The 13080-nt window shown below is 50.8% G+C and overlaps 1 protein-coding gene across 1 annotated transcript in view; it reads left to right on the top strand.

Moving 5' to 3' along the window:
* Window positions 1-8559: 8559 nt before the first annotated feature.
* LOC146050487 (CD48 antigen-like) overlaps window positions 8560-13080 on the top strand; it is a 47491-nt gene continuing 42970 nt past the window's right edge. The window contains exon 1 of the mRNA XM_083167530.1: window positions 8560-8686. Within this exon, the coding sequence (XP_083023656.1) occupies window positions 8623-8686 (64 nt within the window). The 5' untranslated portion in view covers window positions 8560-8622. The remainder of the gene's footprint in view (window positions 8687-13080) is intronic.

The following is a 13080-nucleotide window of genomic DNA, read 5'->3' as shown; positions in this document are numbered from 1 at the left end:
AGGGGGTGTGGCAGTGCATTTCTGGCAGAACCGGCGCTGCCTGATGGTGACACTCGTAGTCCCAGCTGCTGGCTCTCCCTGTTGCACGCCGCCGTCCGGGAATCCCTGCACCCGGACGGACGGTGGATGCCGCGTCATCTGACGCGGCGGGGGACGTTGCTGAGCAGCGTCCTAAGCCTCACTCTGAGGCCGGGAACGCGCGCGCCTGACGTCAGTCAGGCGGTGCAAATTTTGAATAAATAGCCGGCGTCTGCTGGGCACAGATGCCGGTTATAGTTTAGTCAGCGTTTAGCTACCTGGCTATTGTTCCTCCGGTCTCCTAGGTCCTTTTGGCTCCTGTTATCTTGGCTGTGGCTTCCCACTGCAGTCTTCCTATTCTCCAGCCTTCCAGTCCGTTGTTCCCGTGGTATCGCTTCCTGTCATCCCCAGGACTCCTCAGCTGTTTTCCTTCTTCAGTCTGTGAGCCTGCATCGGACCCACAGTCTCCATCATCCGTGGGTCACGTAAGTGCTCCAGTAGAGCCCTGGTCCCTTTCTTCGTTGGTTCTCTGGCCCTCCGTGGCGTGTCCCCTCCGTGGGATTATCTTTTGCATTCCGCTCTTTTTGCCTCTTTTCCCCTTCTTTCAGTATATGTTCCCTTTCCCCTGTCTGTCATCTAGTATTCAGGTTAGGCAGGAGTATCGCTTTTTCCTTCAGATTCCTGCTTTGGGAGTCACGGTCCCTCCGGTGTGTTTTATTGGGGACTCCCTGCCATCCGCTGGTGTCTGCGACTTGGTCGCACTCCCCGTCTTGGCCAGGTGCCGGCAGATAGGGGCCCTTTTCCCAGTTAGGTCCATTAGTCAGCTTATCCTCTTAGGATACCCCGTGGCGATCACTTACCCCTTGTCATCACATAAGACCTGGCTGCATCGGGGTCGGAGCGGGCCTAACTCACTCCTTCGGACGCTGCGGCCACAGGTGAAGCCTAGCTCCGCAGGGGTTTGCCATCTGTCACGGGGACTCAACAGAGTGAGTGTAGGACCCGCTGTGGCCGTCCTAACTGGCGGTCCCGGCTACGGGCTCACGCCTGATTACCTCGCCTCCGGGAACCTACTCTTGTTTCCAGCGCCCAGGCCAGGGCATCGTAACACTCCCCTCCCTTATACACTGCCCTTCCTGGGGCTGGTGCAATAAATAAGGTAACTAGACCTCTCATTGTGTACATTAAACTCTTACCTAGATGTATAAATCAATATAATGGTGTTGGAACAGATTATTTTACCATAGTACATATTGGTTTCAGCAGAACACCATGGAATCTATCCCAGCATACAGTGCCAAACGCCGGTAGACAGAGCCCCACCGTCCGTTGCGAATCTCCACCCACCCAAGTGCTTCTTCAGTGGTCCAAAGAGATGGAAATCAGTCGGATCCTGGTCAGGGCTGTAGGGAGGATGGTTCTGTACCTCCCAAATGGTAGCGCTGTAACAGCTCAGGCGCGGCTGAGTGTGGCCTGGTGTTATCCTGCAGCAATACTATGGGCGGGATTCACTAATAATCCCCGGTGCACATCGCCGGCATTCGCATAGTTTATAATCGCATATGCAGTAACATATGCGATTATTAACGCAAAAGCGATGCCCGGCGATGTGCACCGGGTCCCCCCTCCCTGCCGGAACCCTTACACAGCTGTAAGGGCTCCGGTTCCTCCTCCCTGCACTCAGAAGTGGTGCACAGCAGGAGGCTGCCCGGACACAGGTGGGGGGGGGGTGCGAAGGGAAGCCCATGGGGTTACGCCAAATAGGAACTGGCGTAACCCCCCCCCCCCCCAGCGAAACACCAGCAATGGGGCTTTGCGGCATATGAAAATGCGGTAAAACCCCGAAAACTGGGTTTTTACAGCATTTTCAGCTTGCTGAATCTCACCCAATGGGGCAGATGTACTAATCTGCCTATAACGTTTTGCACATAACGAGTCCCGCTTCTCCAGCATAACGCGGAGCAGCGGGCAAACGTTATAGGCAGATGTATTAACCCCCCCAAAGCCGATAAGGAGAGCCGTTATCCCCAGCATGAACGGCTCTCCTTATCGGCTCCCTCGCCGCCCCGCACATGCGCACTCGCCGTCCCCCCCCCCCGGCCGGCTTTCTGGGCATGCGCGAGATCTCGCTAAAACCGTGAGATCTCCAGCACAGCCCAAGCCAGACGCAGGGCTAGCGTTTTCCCCATAGTGGGGGATAGGACAACGCTAGCCGTGAGCTGGCGAAGCGGCCGGGCCGAATTAACGCCTTGAAGGCTGTTAATACATCGCCCCGGCCGCTAATCCCTGGGGGGGGGATTGCAGGGGACAGCCCCACCGAGCGTAACTCGGCGGGCTGTCACTAGCGCACGTTAGGTGCGCTAGTAATACATTAGGATAAACGTAATCCCCCCCAGTTAACCGGCGTTAAGTGCCTTTTTGCACTTAACGCTGGTTGATACATCTGCCCCAGTGTCTGCTCACATAGTGGCAGATGTATTATAGCAGCGCTTATCGCGCTGCTATAATACTTCCTGCTTCGCCTCATTAGCGAGGCGAAGCAGGAGGGGAGACGGACAAGATGTAACATCTTGTCTGCCGAAGCGGGGGAGCGCTAACTCCCCCCTCCGGCGATGTCCCCTCCTGGCGATAGCGCATCAGTTTACACTGATGCGCTGTCTCCTGTCCCCCGGCCGGCTGCACTGGGCATGCGCTGGATCTCGCTACTCACGCGAGATCCCCAGCGCAGCCCACAGCTGACAGCAGGGACAGCGCTGTCCCTGCTGTTTAGATAGGGCTTCGCCAGCCTGATGCTGGTGAAGCCAAAAACGGCAGCGTGCGGAACGGTCAGCGATGCTGACCGTTCATACATTCGGCCTGCTATCATTTAGATAGCAGCGCCGATATGGACAGGGGCGCATAGCGCCTCTGTCCTGTACCGCACCCTGGCTGCTTCATACATGGGGGAGAAGCGGTATCAGTGCACATAACGTGCGCTGATACCCCTTCTACCCCATAACGACCCTTCATACATCTGCCCCATAAATCTAGTAGTTTGTGTTTGATGAATTGCTCTGGGCAATAGTCTCAGTGTGTCACAGTATCTCCCATGGTAATAGCGCACCTCTGTGGTTCCATAACACGGTCACCACGGTCATCATGAATGCTGGCTCTCCATCTTCGCCTGTAACAATACCTGGCGGAACCACACTCCCTTTTCAAGACACCACAGCACAGGCAGGAGAAACAATCCTGCTGATTGTGAGCGGGATGTATTAAAATACATCGCCGCCCTTCGCCGCGATGCTGCCGCATATGTACTAACATATGCGGCTGGCATCACGGTGCAGTGATGGAGGCCCCCCGTGATACCTGGAATGTGGTGTGCGGGGGGTCTACATCACCTCCCTGCCGCCACGCTCTCCCCTCACGCCGGGGACAGCTATGCATGCTGTCCCCGGCGCTTCCTCCTCCCCCTGCAGCCGGAAGGATGTCCGGCTGCTTCACTAGGGGGAGGCAGGGCTTACCTTCCGGGGTCCAGGAGGATCCTTCAGGAAGGTAAGCCAGAGGGGGGGTCGAGAGGCGGCGGGCGGCGAAAAGAAGCCCATAGGATTCTATAGGGCACGGGTGTCAAACACAAGGCCCGTGGGCCAAATCCGGCCCGTCAGACCTCCTCATGTGGCCCGCGCAGCCGCCGCCGCCCACCCCCGCCTGGCACCGATTACATTACTGCGGGAAGCCATCACAGTGTGAGTGTCACATCACATTCAGTGACACTCACATGACGACTCGAGACTGAGAGACATACCTAACAACGTGAGGAAGCCGGGTGACACAGTCACTCCGCCGCGGCGCTGGGAGGAGGAGGGAGGCAGGACAGTGGACACAGACTTGTTAAGTGTCACTGTGTGACGTGCCCGACTCCTCCCCGGCTCCTCCTGCGGGCAGCGGCTACGGCGCTGCCATGTGTGACACACGCCCGCCTGACAGCAGTGCCAGTGACACCGTGACGTGCATGCTGCTGCGGCTGCCTGTCGGACTTGGACGCCGGCCCGGCGGTGAGCTGCCTCCTGCCTGTGGTGCCGCGCTGCGCAGCAGTGGCATCAGTTGGTTCAGTATATTTACTGTAAGTTCGGCAGTGGGGTGGGCACAGTTGTGTTGTCTCTTGTTGTCCAGACCAGTCTGTCCAGTCCAGAGTCCGTGCCCGGGCAGGCAGAGAGCCAGGCCAGCAGCACACAGCCGCAGCCCACAAATCTGCAGTGCGGCTGCCTGTGTCCAGGGTCATTATTATTATCTGTCCCACTGTCACCACCAATCCAGAACTCTAGCGAGAGTCCTGCGAACCCAGAGGCCCAGGTCACCTGCTGGGCGATCTGACGTCACATCACTGTGCCCTGTCCCAGGCCCCCAGCCAATCTCCCTGCTAGTTATTACTTACATTATTACAAAAAACAGTAATAATTGAATGCAGTGACAATAATTTATGATAATAAAGAGTGGACACATAGTCCTACAGATACAACCGGCCCTTTGAGGGTGACCAAACTGCTGATGCGGCCCCCGATGAATTTGAGTTGGACACCCCTGCTATAGGGTATCGCCACCCAAAGGTGGCGATACCCTTCAGTGCGGTATCATTTTTGATACATTGGAAAATGCGGTAAAACCGGGGTTTTACCGCATTTTCCATTTGATACATCTCGCCCACAGGGTGTGAGCTTCTGTATACAGCTTAACACTTTCCTTTAGCCATTTTGTGCACAAATGATGGGAACAGCACCCGCTAACATGTTACATTCACCATCAATAGCACTAATTTCAATGTGTCTGTCTTACTGAACCAGACCATCACTGCGGCAGATATTGTATTTGTGTACCAGTTAAAGTCCATACACATTGGATGATTTTGCCCAGCGTGTATGGTGAAACCCTACAGGAATAGCGCGCAGTCCTAGCACACCCAACAGCAGCACCAGGAATGGCATTGGCGTGCAAACACCCCCCCAGTCACACAAGGCGGCAGTGCCGCGAATGGCACACAAACCCCCCCCCCCCCATCACACAAGGCGGCTGCGCCAGGAATGGAGCACAGTCCTGTCACACAAGACGGCAGAACCAGTATGGCTGTGCACCTCTGTTATATAAGGCTCTAGTAAGGGAGTGGTTGGATCATGTGGATCGGTTTCCGACAGCCTTCCAGATGCATTCAGGGTACACTAGCTTATGGACTCCCTTAATAGTTAAGCAGAGAGATGAGGACCCACATTAAGTTGCCACACGTTAGAACATTGACAAGAGTAAAGGGGCCACTTCTGTTCACAGTTATATCAGTAGCATTCAGATAACGCAGGTACAAACCATAGCAATGGTCTCAAGGAGTACCTTTGACTATATTCACCATTGGTATACAATGTAATTCACTAAAAGTCACAAGGATCATACTCAAGGCAGTTTAGTAGTAGCAAAATATAGGTACTGTATAATATAACAGCATCTGTATGCTTTTTCATTTAAGTGGGTCCTGGTATTACATTAAATGTCCACAAGATGGCAGACAGCACCTTTAACTAAAAGGATCACAGAGATAGATGTTACGTCCACAATGCGGCAGATCGGTTATCTGTAACAAAAAGGATCACCAAGATAAATGTAATGCCCTCAATGTGCCATGCAAGCTAATAACTTAGGCACCGCAATGGCCCCAAAGGTCTATAGAGTAGGGTCCCTGTAATGTAGAATGTGAGAAGTGCAGTTGAGCAGCGGTGGTGATCCTAAAATCCTGCTAGCAGCAACCCTGCATTACTGTCCACATTATAGGGCTCTACGCAACTCCACTCAGTTATCCTACACACTGCCAGGCTGTCACTCCCATACTAACATGCAGTTGCACATTTGTCCAAGTTTTATAAGCAGCAGCAGCAGCACACTATGGATGAGTGCACGTCTGATAAGTAAACCATGTGTGTAATCAATCATGTGCTGCCATCTCTCTACTGTTATGGGGATCACACAAGGTGGGGGGGGGGGGGGGGAGCGGTTAAAGAGAGTTGTCAGCAGGGATGCCTGAGCAGCTTTAGCACAGTCCTTGCAAAGAACTCCTTAGTGACACCTCTATCAGAATCTGAAGAATCTGGGAGATCAGCAATACAATACAGGATAGCAGGAGATTTATGGCTGAAACAGGAGCCTCCTGCAGGATGAGGGAGGATTGGCAACTATGGACTAAAATCTACATGGGCCAAGTTAACTACATGGCAGTGACGTGCGGTGAGGTCAGTGGCTGGTGAGGCACTGGTTTGTAAGCAGTGGTGCAAGCAGAATTTTTTTCTTGCATGGTTCCAAAAATGGGCGTAATCAAGTGTCATGAGAGGGTGTCATCACACGCAATTGTGGGAATGGCTACAAAACAAGAGGCATGGTCACATTATGCCACACACCAGAATGTCCCTTACATATTATACCATGCTGTGTAATGCCCATTAAATATTACACCACACACTAATTACCATTGCATATTATGCCACACATCGTAATGCCAATGACACCACCCACCAAAATGCCCACCTGCACATTATGCCACACACAGTTATGCCGCTGACACCTTTTTATGTCCCACACACAAAAATGCCCCTTGCAAATTATGCCCCACAGTAAGGCTTCTAAATTACTTGCCTCCAGTGGTTTCTTGGCAAAGAGAGCGGGGCGGTGCCAATTGCACAATACATGATATGTCATTACAGAGGACCCCCTATTTGTTATGGGTGCCAGACGGGATCCCGACAGGCATTTACCAGACATTGGATCCTGACTGTCAAAACACCGACAGCCGGGTTCCCGATGGCCGTCGGCTATTTTCCCTCATGGGGGTCCACAACCCCCATAGAGGGAGAATAGAATAGGTGGCTTGGCAAGCGCAGCAAGCCCGCAAGGGGCTTAGTTGCACTCACCATGCTGTCTGGGTCCGGCCAGTCGGGATCCCGACTGTCGGACCCCTGTACCACACCCTTTGTTATACATGCCTATAAGGCCATTGTAATGCGGAGGTGTAATACCACTAGGCAAAAATTATTCAGAGACAGTATAGAAGAAGAAAAGCTGTCCTGTGCATGGTCCACCTATTATAACAGAATAAAACTGTGAAGTATATAAAAGAAAAACAAGAGAGTGACTTCAAGATAGAAATTTAAAAAAGAGCAGGCAGTGCACTGGGGTGTGGATCATATTGTCTACAACAACTAGGTCGACAAGCATTGGATCAACACCACTAGGTCGACATGCAGCAAGGTCGACATGGGACAAGATCGACACAAGCAGTAGGTTGACATGGGCAAGGTCGACAGTCAAAAGGTCGACATGGGGTTTTTCACTGTTTTTTTACCCGAATGTCGACACAGACACAGTTTGAAGTGCACCGCATCCCCTCGCTTTGGGCATGGTGCCTTGCTACGCTCGGCACACTATTTTATTCTCCCACCATGCCCTAGTGGATGGCAGGGCATGTAATACGCCCGTCGGCACATGTCGGCTAAAAAAAAAAAAAGTGAAAAAACCCATATACCCATGTCTACCTTTTGACTGTCGACCTTGCCCATGTCGACTTAGTTGTTGTAGACAATATGACCATATCCCATGCACTGTAATCTGTGTCTATGCACTTATTCTAATAAAGGCATGCACTTATTCTAATAAAGGCTGACACTATCATCTTAGAGTCTTTATATAAAAACTGTTATCACATACTGGGGCAGATGTATTAAGCCTTAACAAGAGATAAATGCAAGGGTGATAAGGAGAGATAAAGTCCAGCCAATCACCTGCTAACTGCCATGTTACAGGCTGTGTTTGAAAAAAGTCAGTAAGGAGCTGATTGGCTGGCCGTTTATCTCTCCTTATCACCCTGGCATTTATCTCTTGTTAAGGCTTAATACATCTGCCCCTATATACTTTACTTTAATTATTAGTCGCTATTATTAATGTGTCAGAAGTCTCACAGAAAGACAGGCGGTGTGCATATAGAGCCCTTCACAAGCAACTTTGTTGCAGTCCTTAGTTATAAAATTTAACCTCAGATCAATTTATAGTTTGTATCCTATTAGAATGGTGACAGTATCACCTATGTGTGGGAACTGTTGAACATAACAGTGTTGTGGAGCCACATTTGGTATATTATGGATTCATGTGGTCCTAATACCAGGTATTTTATATATGACCCGGTTGTGGCACAATATTATAATCTATATATGTGATAAATTGTTTAGCCTGAGAATTTTAAGCGGTTATTTACTGTATATATCAGATACAGTATTATAGAAAAAACAATCTTCTCCTGAAATAATCCCACATTTAGTGGAGAGCTGCGGTCATAGAAAGATAACTGTTTTCATATAATAAGTGCCTGGCAGCCACATGCAGGCCCGGCGATGGGGGGGGGTCAATGGGGAAAGCTGTCCTGGGCCCGATGACTTGAGGTGCCCCAAGTCTGGGCCACCCCCCCACTCAGCCTTCCGTCCCTCTCAATCACCCTGATGTTGTCCCCCCTGCCTTCCCTTCGCTTTGTCCAGCCCTAAGCAGATGCAGTGAGGAAGAAACGCACAGTCACTCCCTCTCAGTTCTCAGAGACCCAACATGCTGCTGCACACCACAATAATCCTCGCTGCTCTGTACACAGCTGTGATCAGTCTGGTATCAGGTAAGGGAACACTTTGTATATTACTGCATGTTAATGTAAGTGGCTATAGGAGGCAGTGTACACAGACCAGCCGCTATTGGTACAGTTTCTGTTTAACTCCTTCACGGCTTAATGAGACGAGATAGAAGTCCGGTTTATTTTACAGCGTTACATTGAATTTCCTGATGGTTACAGGGTTTTGTTGGGTCATACAGAATTTGTGACCGGCTTATATAGTGTCAGCGCTAATCGCTGTGGCAGAGATAGTCCTGTGTTGCGATGGTTTTCGTCACCCATCACCAATTTTGTAATGGGCCCTAAACATGTAGCGACACGCTGAGTGTTCAGGGCGATGCTAGATCGCTCAGCATGATCACTCAGATGCGTCAGCGATGAGTGCTGAGCAATGTGTCAGTGCCACAACCACTTAATAATCATTAATCGGCGCTAGATATGGGGCCGCGCATTTACATCGCTCTGTAGCTTGCACACAGCGATATTCAGGCATTCTCTGAGCAAGTCAGTGAAATTATGTGAAATCGCTCAGAAAATGCCTGAATATCGCTCCGTGTGTAGGACCCGACTCCTCTGTGGACCCTTCAGAGACAGCATCTTATACCGTGATAGACCATTGTGTGATTACGTGTTATAATCTGACAGCTGCGTCTGAGCATAAAAAACAAAATGCAAATATTCATAATCGCAGAAACCCAGCAAGGAAACTCCAGCTCCAAAAACATACCCGAAAGAGCTGGGTACAGGGACTGTTGTGGATGAGAAACTTCTTCTGTTCAGCATTGCACAATTGTATATATAGAAGTATTTAAGAGGTCACTTAATGAAAACCTTTAAACATGGCTATCTCCCATTGCATACCTCCCAACTTTGGAGGAGTCCAAGGAGGGACGTAGCTCTCCCGCGAGGCCACGCCCCCATTTTGCCGCTATGAGGGCATGACCCAGAGGCTCTGTGAGCCTCTAGCCATGCCCCCAGCCCCCTAGCTGCGGGAATAGACGCTGTGCGCATGCGCACAGCGTTTATTCCCTGCTGCTTAGCAGCTGACAGGGGGGACTCCCAACAGCCCCCCCACACCGCGGGACACTGCCGCCCGCGGGTGGGACATCGGGACAAGCCCTGATAATCGGGACTGTCCCACTAAAATCGGGACTGTTGGGAGGTATGCATTGAGGTTATGGGTTCTCATGTAAACAGAACTAGTGCGGGTTCCCTAAGGGGAATCATTTCCTAAAAAGGCCACGCAGTAGTGAACTTGGAATCTCTGACATAACGAAGGAATGAGGCTGTGTGGAGGGTTATTAATTCCAGATGTACCGATTGGTGTCTCAGAGCTAGAAGAACAGTGTGAGCCATCTTTTATATCAGGGGTCCTCATACTATTTGCTCTGGGACCCCATCAGACAATACAACTAATGACAGGACCCCAGCAAGTTACGGCTGAAGGTCATCGCATCACACATGTAGTCAGCAGACAGCACATACTGTACATGGCAGCATTGTGGGGGCACAGACTGATGGGAGGAGTCTGATATACCATAACCCATCACATCACATGTAGTCAGCAGACAGCACATACAGGGCAGCATTGTGGAGGCACAGACTGATGGGAGGAGTCTGATATACCATAACCCATCACATCACACGTGTAGTCAGCAGACAGCACATACATGGCAGCATTGTGGAGGCACAGACTGATGGGAGGAGTCTGATATACCATAACCCATCACATCACACGTGTAGTCAGCAGACAGCACATACAGGGCAGCATTGTGGGGGCACAGAGTGATGGGAGGAGTCTAATATACCATAACCCATCACATCACACATGTAGTCAGCAGACAGCACATACATGGCAGCATTGTGGAGGCACAGAGTGATGGGAGGAATCTAACATAACAGACGATTCAACAGACTATTCAGACTCCTTGGATCACTGACTGAGATTAGAAAATTCATCAGCCTGGTGGTCAGCATCAGAGTCGCAGCCCACTTCGGGGTCAGGACCCACAATTTGAGAACCTCTGCTTTATGGGGCTACACTGGTGTGGCAGACAGAAGCCGTGGTGCAGGCTGCACACAGAATACGCTCCTGTTCCCAGTACTGATCGCTACCAGAAGCAGAACTAGTCCGTCACACACCAGTAACAACACAGGCACCAGTTAGGACTTGTTCTAATATGCTCTACCCTGCTTCGAGGGGGGGTGTGGGGGATGTATATTATTAGATAGTGCATGCCTGCAGCATGACCCATTCAAGGAGGGACTAAATGCTCTCTATGTGGACTTCCCTCTTAACCCTTCGAGTGCCAGCGTCACTGTGAAAGATGTGCAAATGATCCGTTAAGAAAAATTCCAGCGTCGCTTATAGCAAATGTTTTTTTGGGGTCAGAAATATTCAACTAAACGTCAATGAATTGACTTCAGATCATTTGCCGGCAATACCTAAAAGTGATTCATATTCCTCGACTACGACCCTGGCATTTTTAGTGGATATTTTGCTCATCTCTCGCAGCAATGTTGGCAATCAAAGGGTTAGTATAGGATTGGTGTCACCTGTGTTGAACTATTCAATTTATAATAAAAGCTATGGGACAGGAAGCAGGAGAGCTAGTGATGTCACTGTGCTCTGGGACGGGAAGCAGGAGAGCTAGTGATGTCACTGTGCTCTGAGACAGGAAGCAGGAAAGCTAGTGATGTCACTGATCTGGGACAGGAACCAGGAGAGCTAGTGATGTCACTGTGCTCTGGGACGGGAAGAAGGAGAGCTAGTGATGTCACTGTGCTCTGGGACGGGAAGCAGGAGAGCTAGTGATGTCACTGTGCTCTGGGACGGGAAGCAGGAGAGCTAGTGAGGTCACTGTGCTCTGGGACAGGAAGCAGGAAAGCTAGTGATGTCACTGTGCTCTGGGACAGGAAGCAGGAGAGCTAGTGATGTCACTGTGCTCTGGGACAGGAAGCAGGAGAGCTAGTGATGTCACTGTGCTCTGGGACAGGAAGCAGGAGAGCTAGTGATGTCACTGTGCTCTGGGACAGGAAGCAGGAGAGCTAGTGATGTCACTGTGCTCTGGGACAGGAAGCAGGAGAGCTAGTGATGTCACTGTGCTCTGGGACAGGAAGCAGGAGAGCTAGTGATGTCACTGTGCTCTGAGACAGGAAGCAGGAGAGCTAGTGATGTCACTGTGCTCTGAGACAGGAAGCAGGAGAGCTAGTGAGGTCACTGTGCTCTGGGACAGGAAGCAGGAGAGCTAGTGAGGTCACTGTGCTCAGAGACAGGAAGGAGGGGAGCTAGTGATTTCACTGTGCTCTGGGATAGGAAGCAGGAGAGCTAGTGATGTCGCTGTGCTCTGGGACGGGAAGCAGGAGAGCTAGTGAGGTCACTGTGGTCTGGGACGGGAAGCAGGAGAGGTAGTAATGTCACTGCGCTCTGGATAGGGTGGTTTATGACAGAGGAGGAGCTGAGGTACAGTATCCACTGTCTCCTCGATCTGGCTATGCTTATGCAGTCAGATTTTTAGCATTCACTATCGGTAGTAATACTAACCATTACATGGATGGTGTAATGATTAGCATTACTGCCTCACAGCACTGAGGTCATGGGTTCTATTCCCACCATGGCCCTAACTGTGCAGAGTTTGTATATTCTCCCCGTGCTTGCGTGGGTTTCCTCCGGCTACTCTGGTCCCTAGAATGTCTGTGTTCCTGTACATGTGGTAGGGAATATAGATTGTAAGCTCCACTAAGGGCAGGGAGGGATGTGAATGCAGGGGCGTAGGGAGGGCAACCAGGGCGCTGTGCACCACACTCACTGTCCACCTGTCCGCCGAAAGCATGCCACCGGCTGTGGAGGAGCAGTCTCTCAAGCATTACAGTGACCCTGCGCCCCTCCAAAAATGGCCACAGTCACAGGTACTCCTGCACCTCTAGTGTCTGTCTCCTTTGTAGTGGTGGCCATCCTTGGAGGTGCACTGTAATGCTGATAAACTCTGCAGTGCCGTTTCTCCCTGAAATAAGAAAAAAAACATTTAAACCCCCCTGGGGGCATTATTTATGTAAGCAACACTGGTGGGGGCATTATGTATGTAATGGGGCACTGCTGGGGGCATTATATGTGTAAGCAGCACTACAGGGGGCATTATGGGGGATGTATAATTACGCCATTGCGTGTATAGCGTTACCCTAAAGCATTACGGTGGTTGACATAATGTGTAATGAGCATTACGGTGTGGCATAACGTGAATCAAGTATTATCGTGTGTGGCATGTGCAATGGGTATTACGGTTTGTGTGGCATAATGTGTAAGGGGCATCATTATAAAAAGGAAAAACTAACTAGGGGGAAAAGGACGAGGGGGCACCAAAACATACCGTCACTCCGGACACCATGTCACCAACTACTCC

This window comes from Crinia signifera, chromosome 12 (genome assembly GCF_055691185.1).
Source record: "Crinia signifera chromosome 12, ASM5569118v1, whole genome shotgun sequence".
Taxonomy (NCBI): domain Eukaryota; kingdom Metazoa; phylum Chordata; class Amphibia; order Anura; family Myobatrachidae; genus Crinia; species Crinia signifera.
This window is presented reverse-complemented; position numbering and strand designations above follow the sequence as displayed.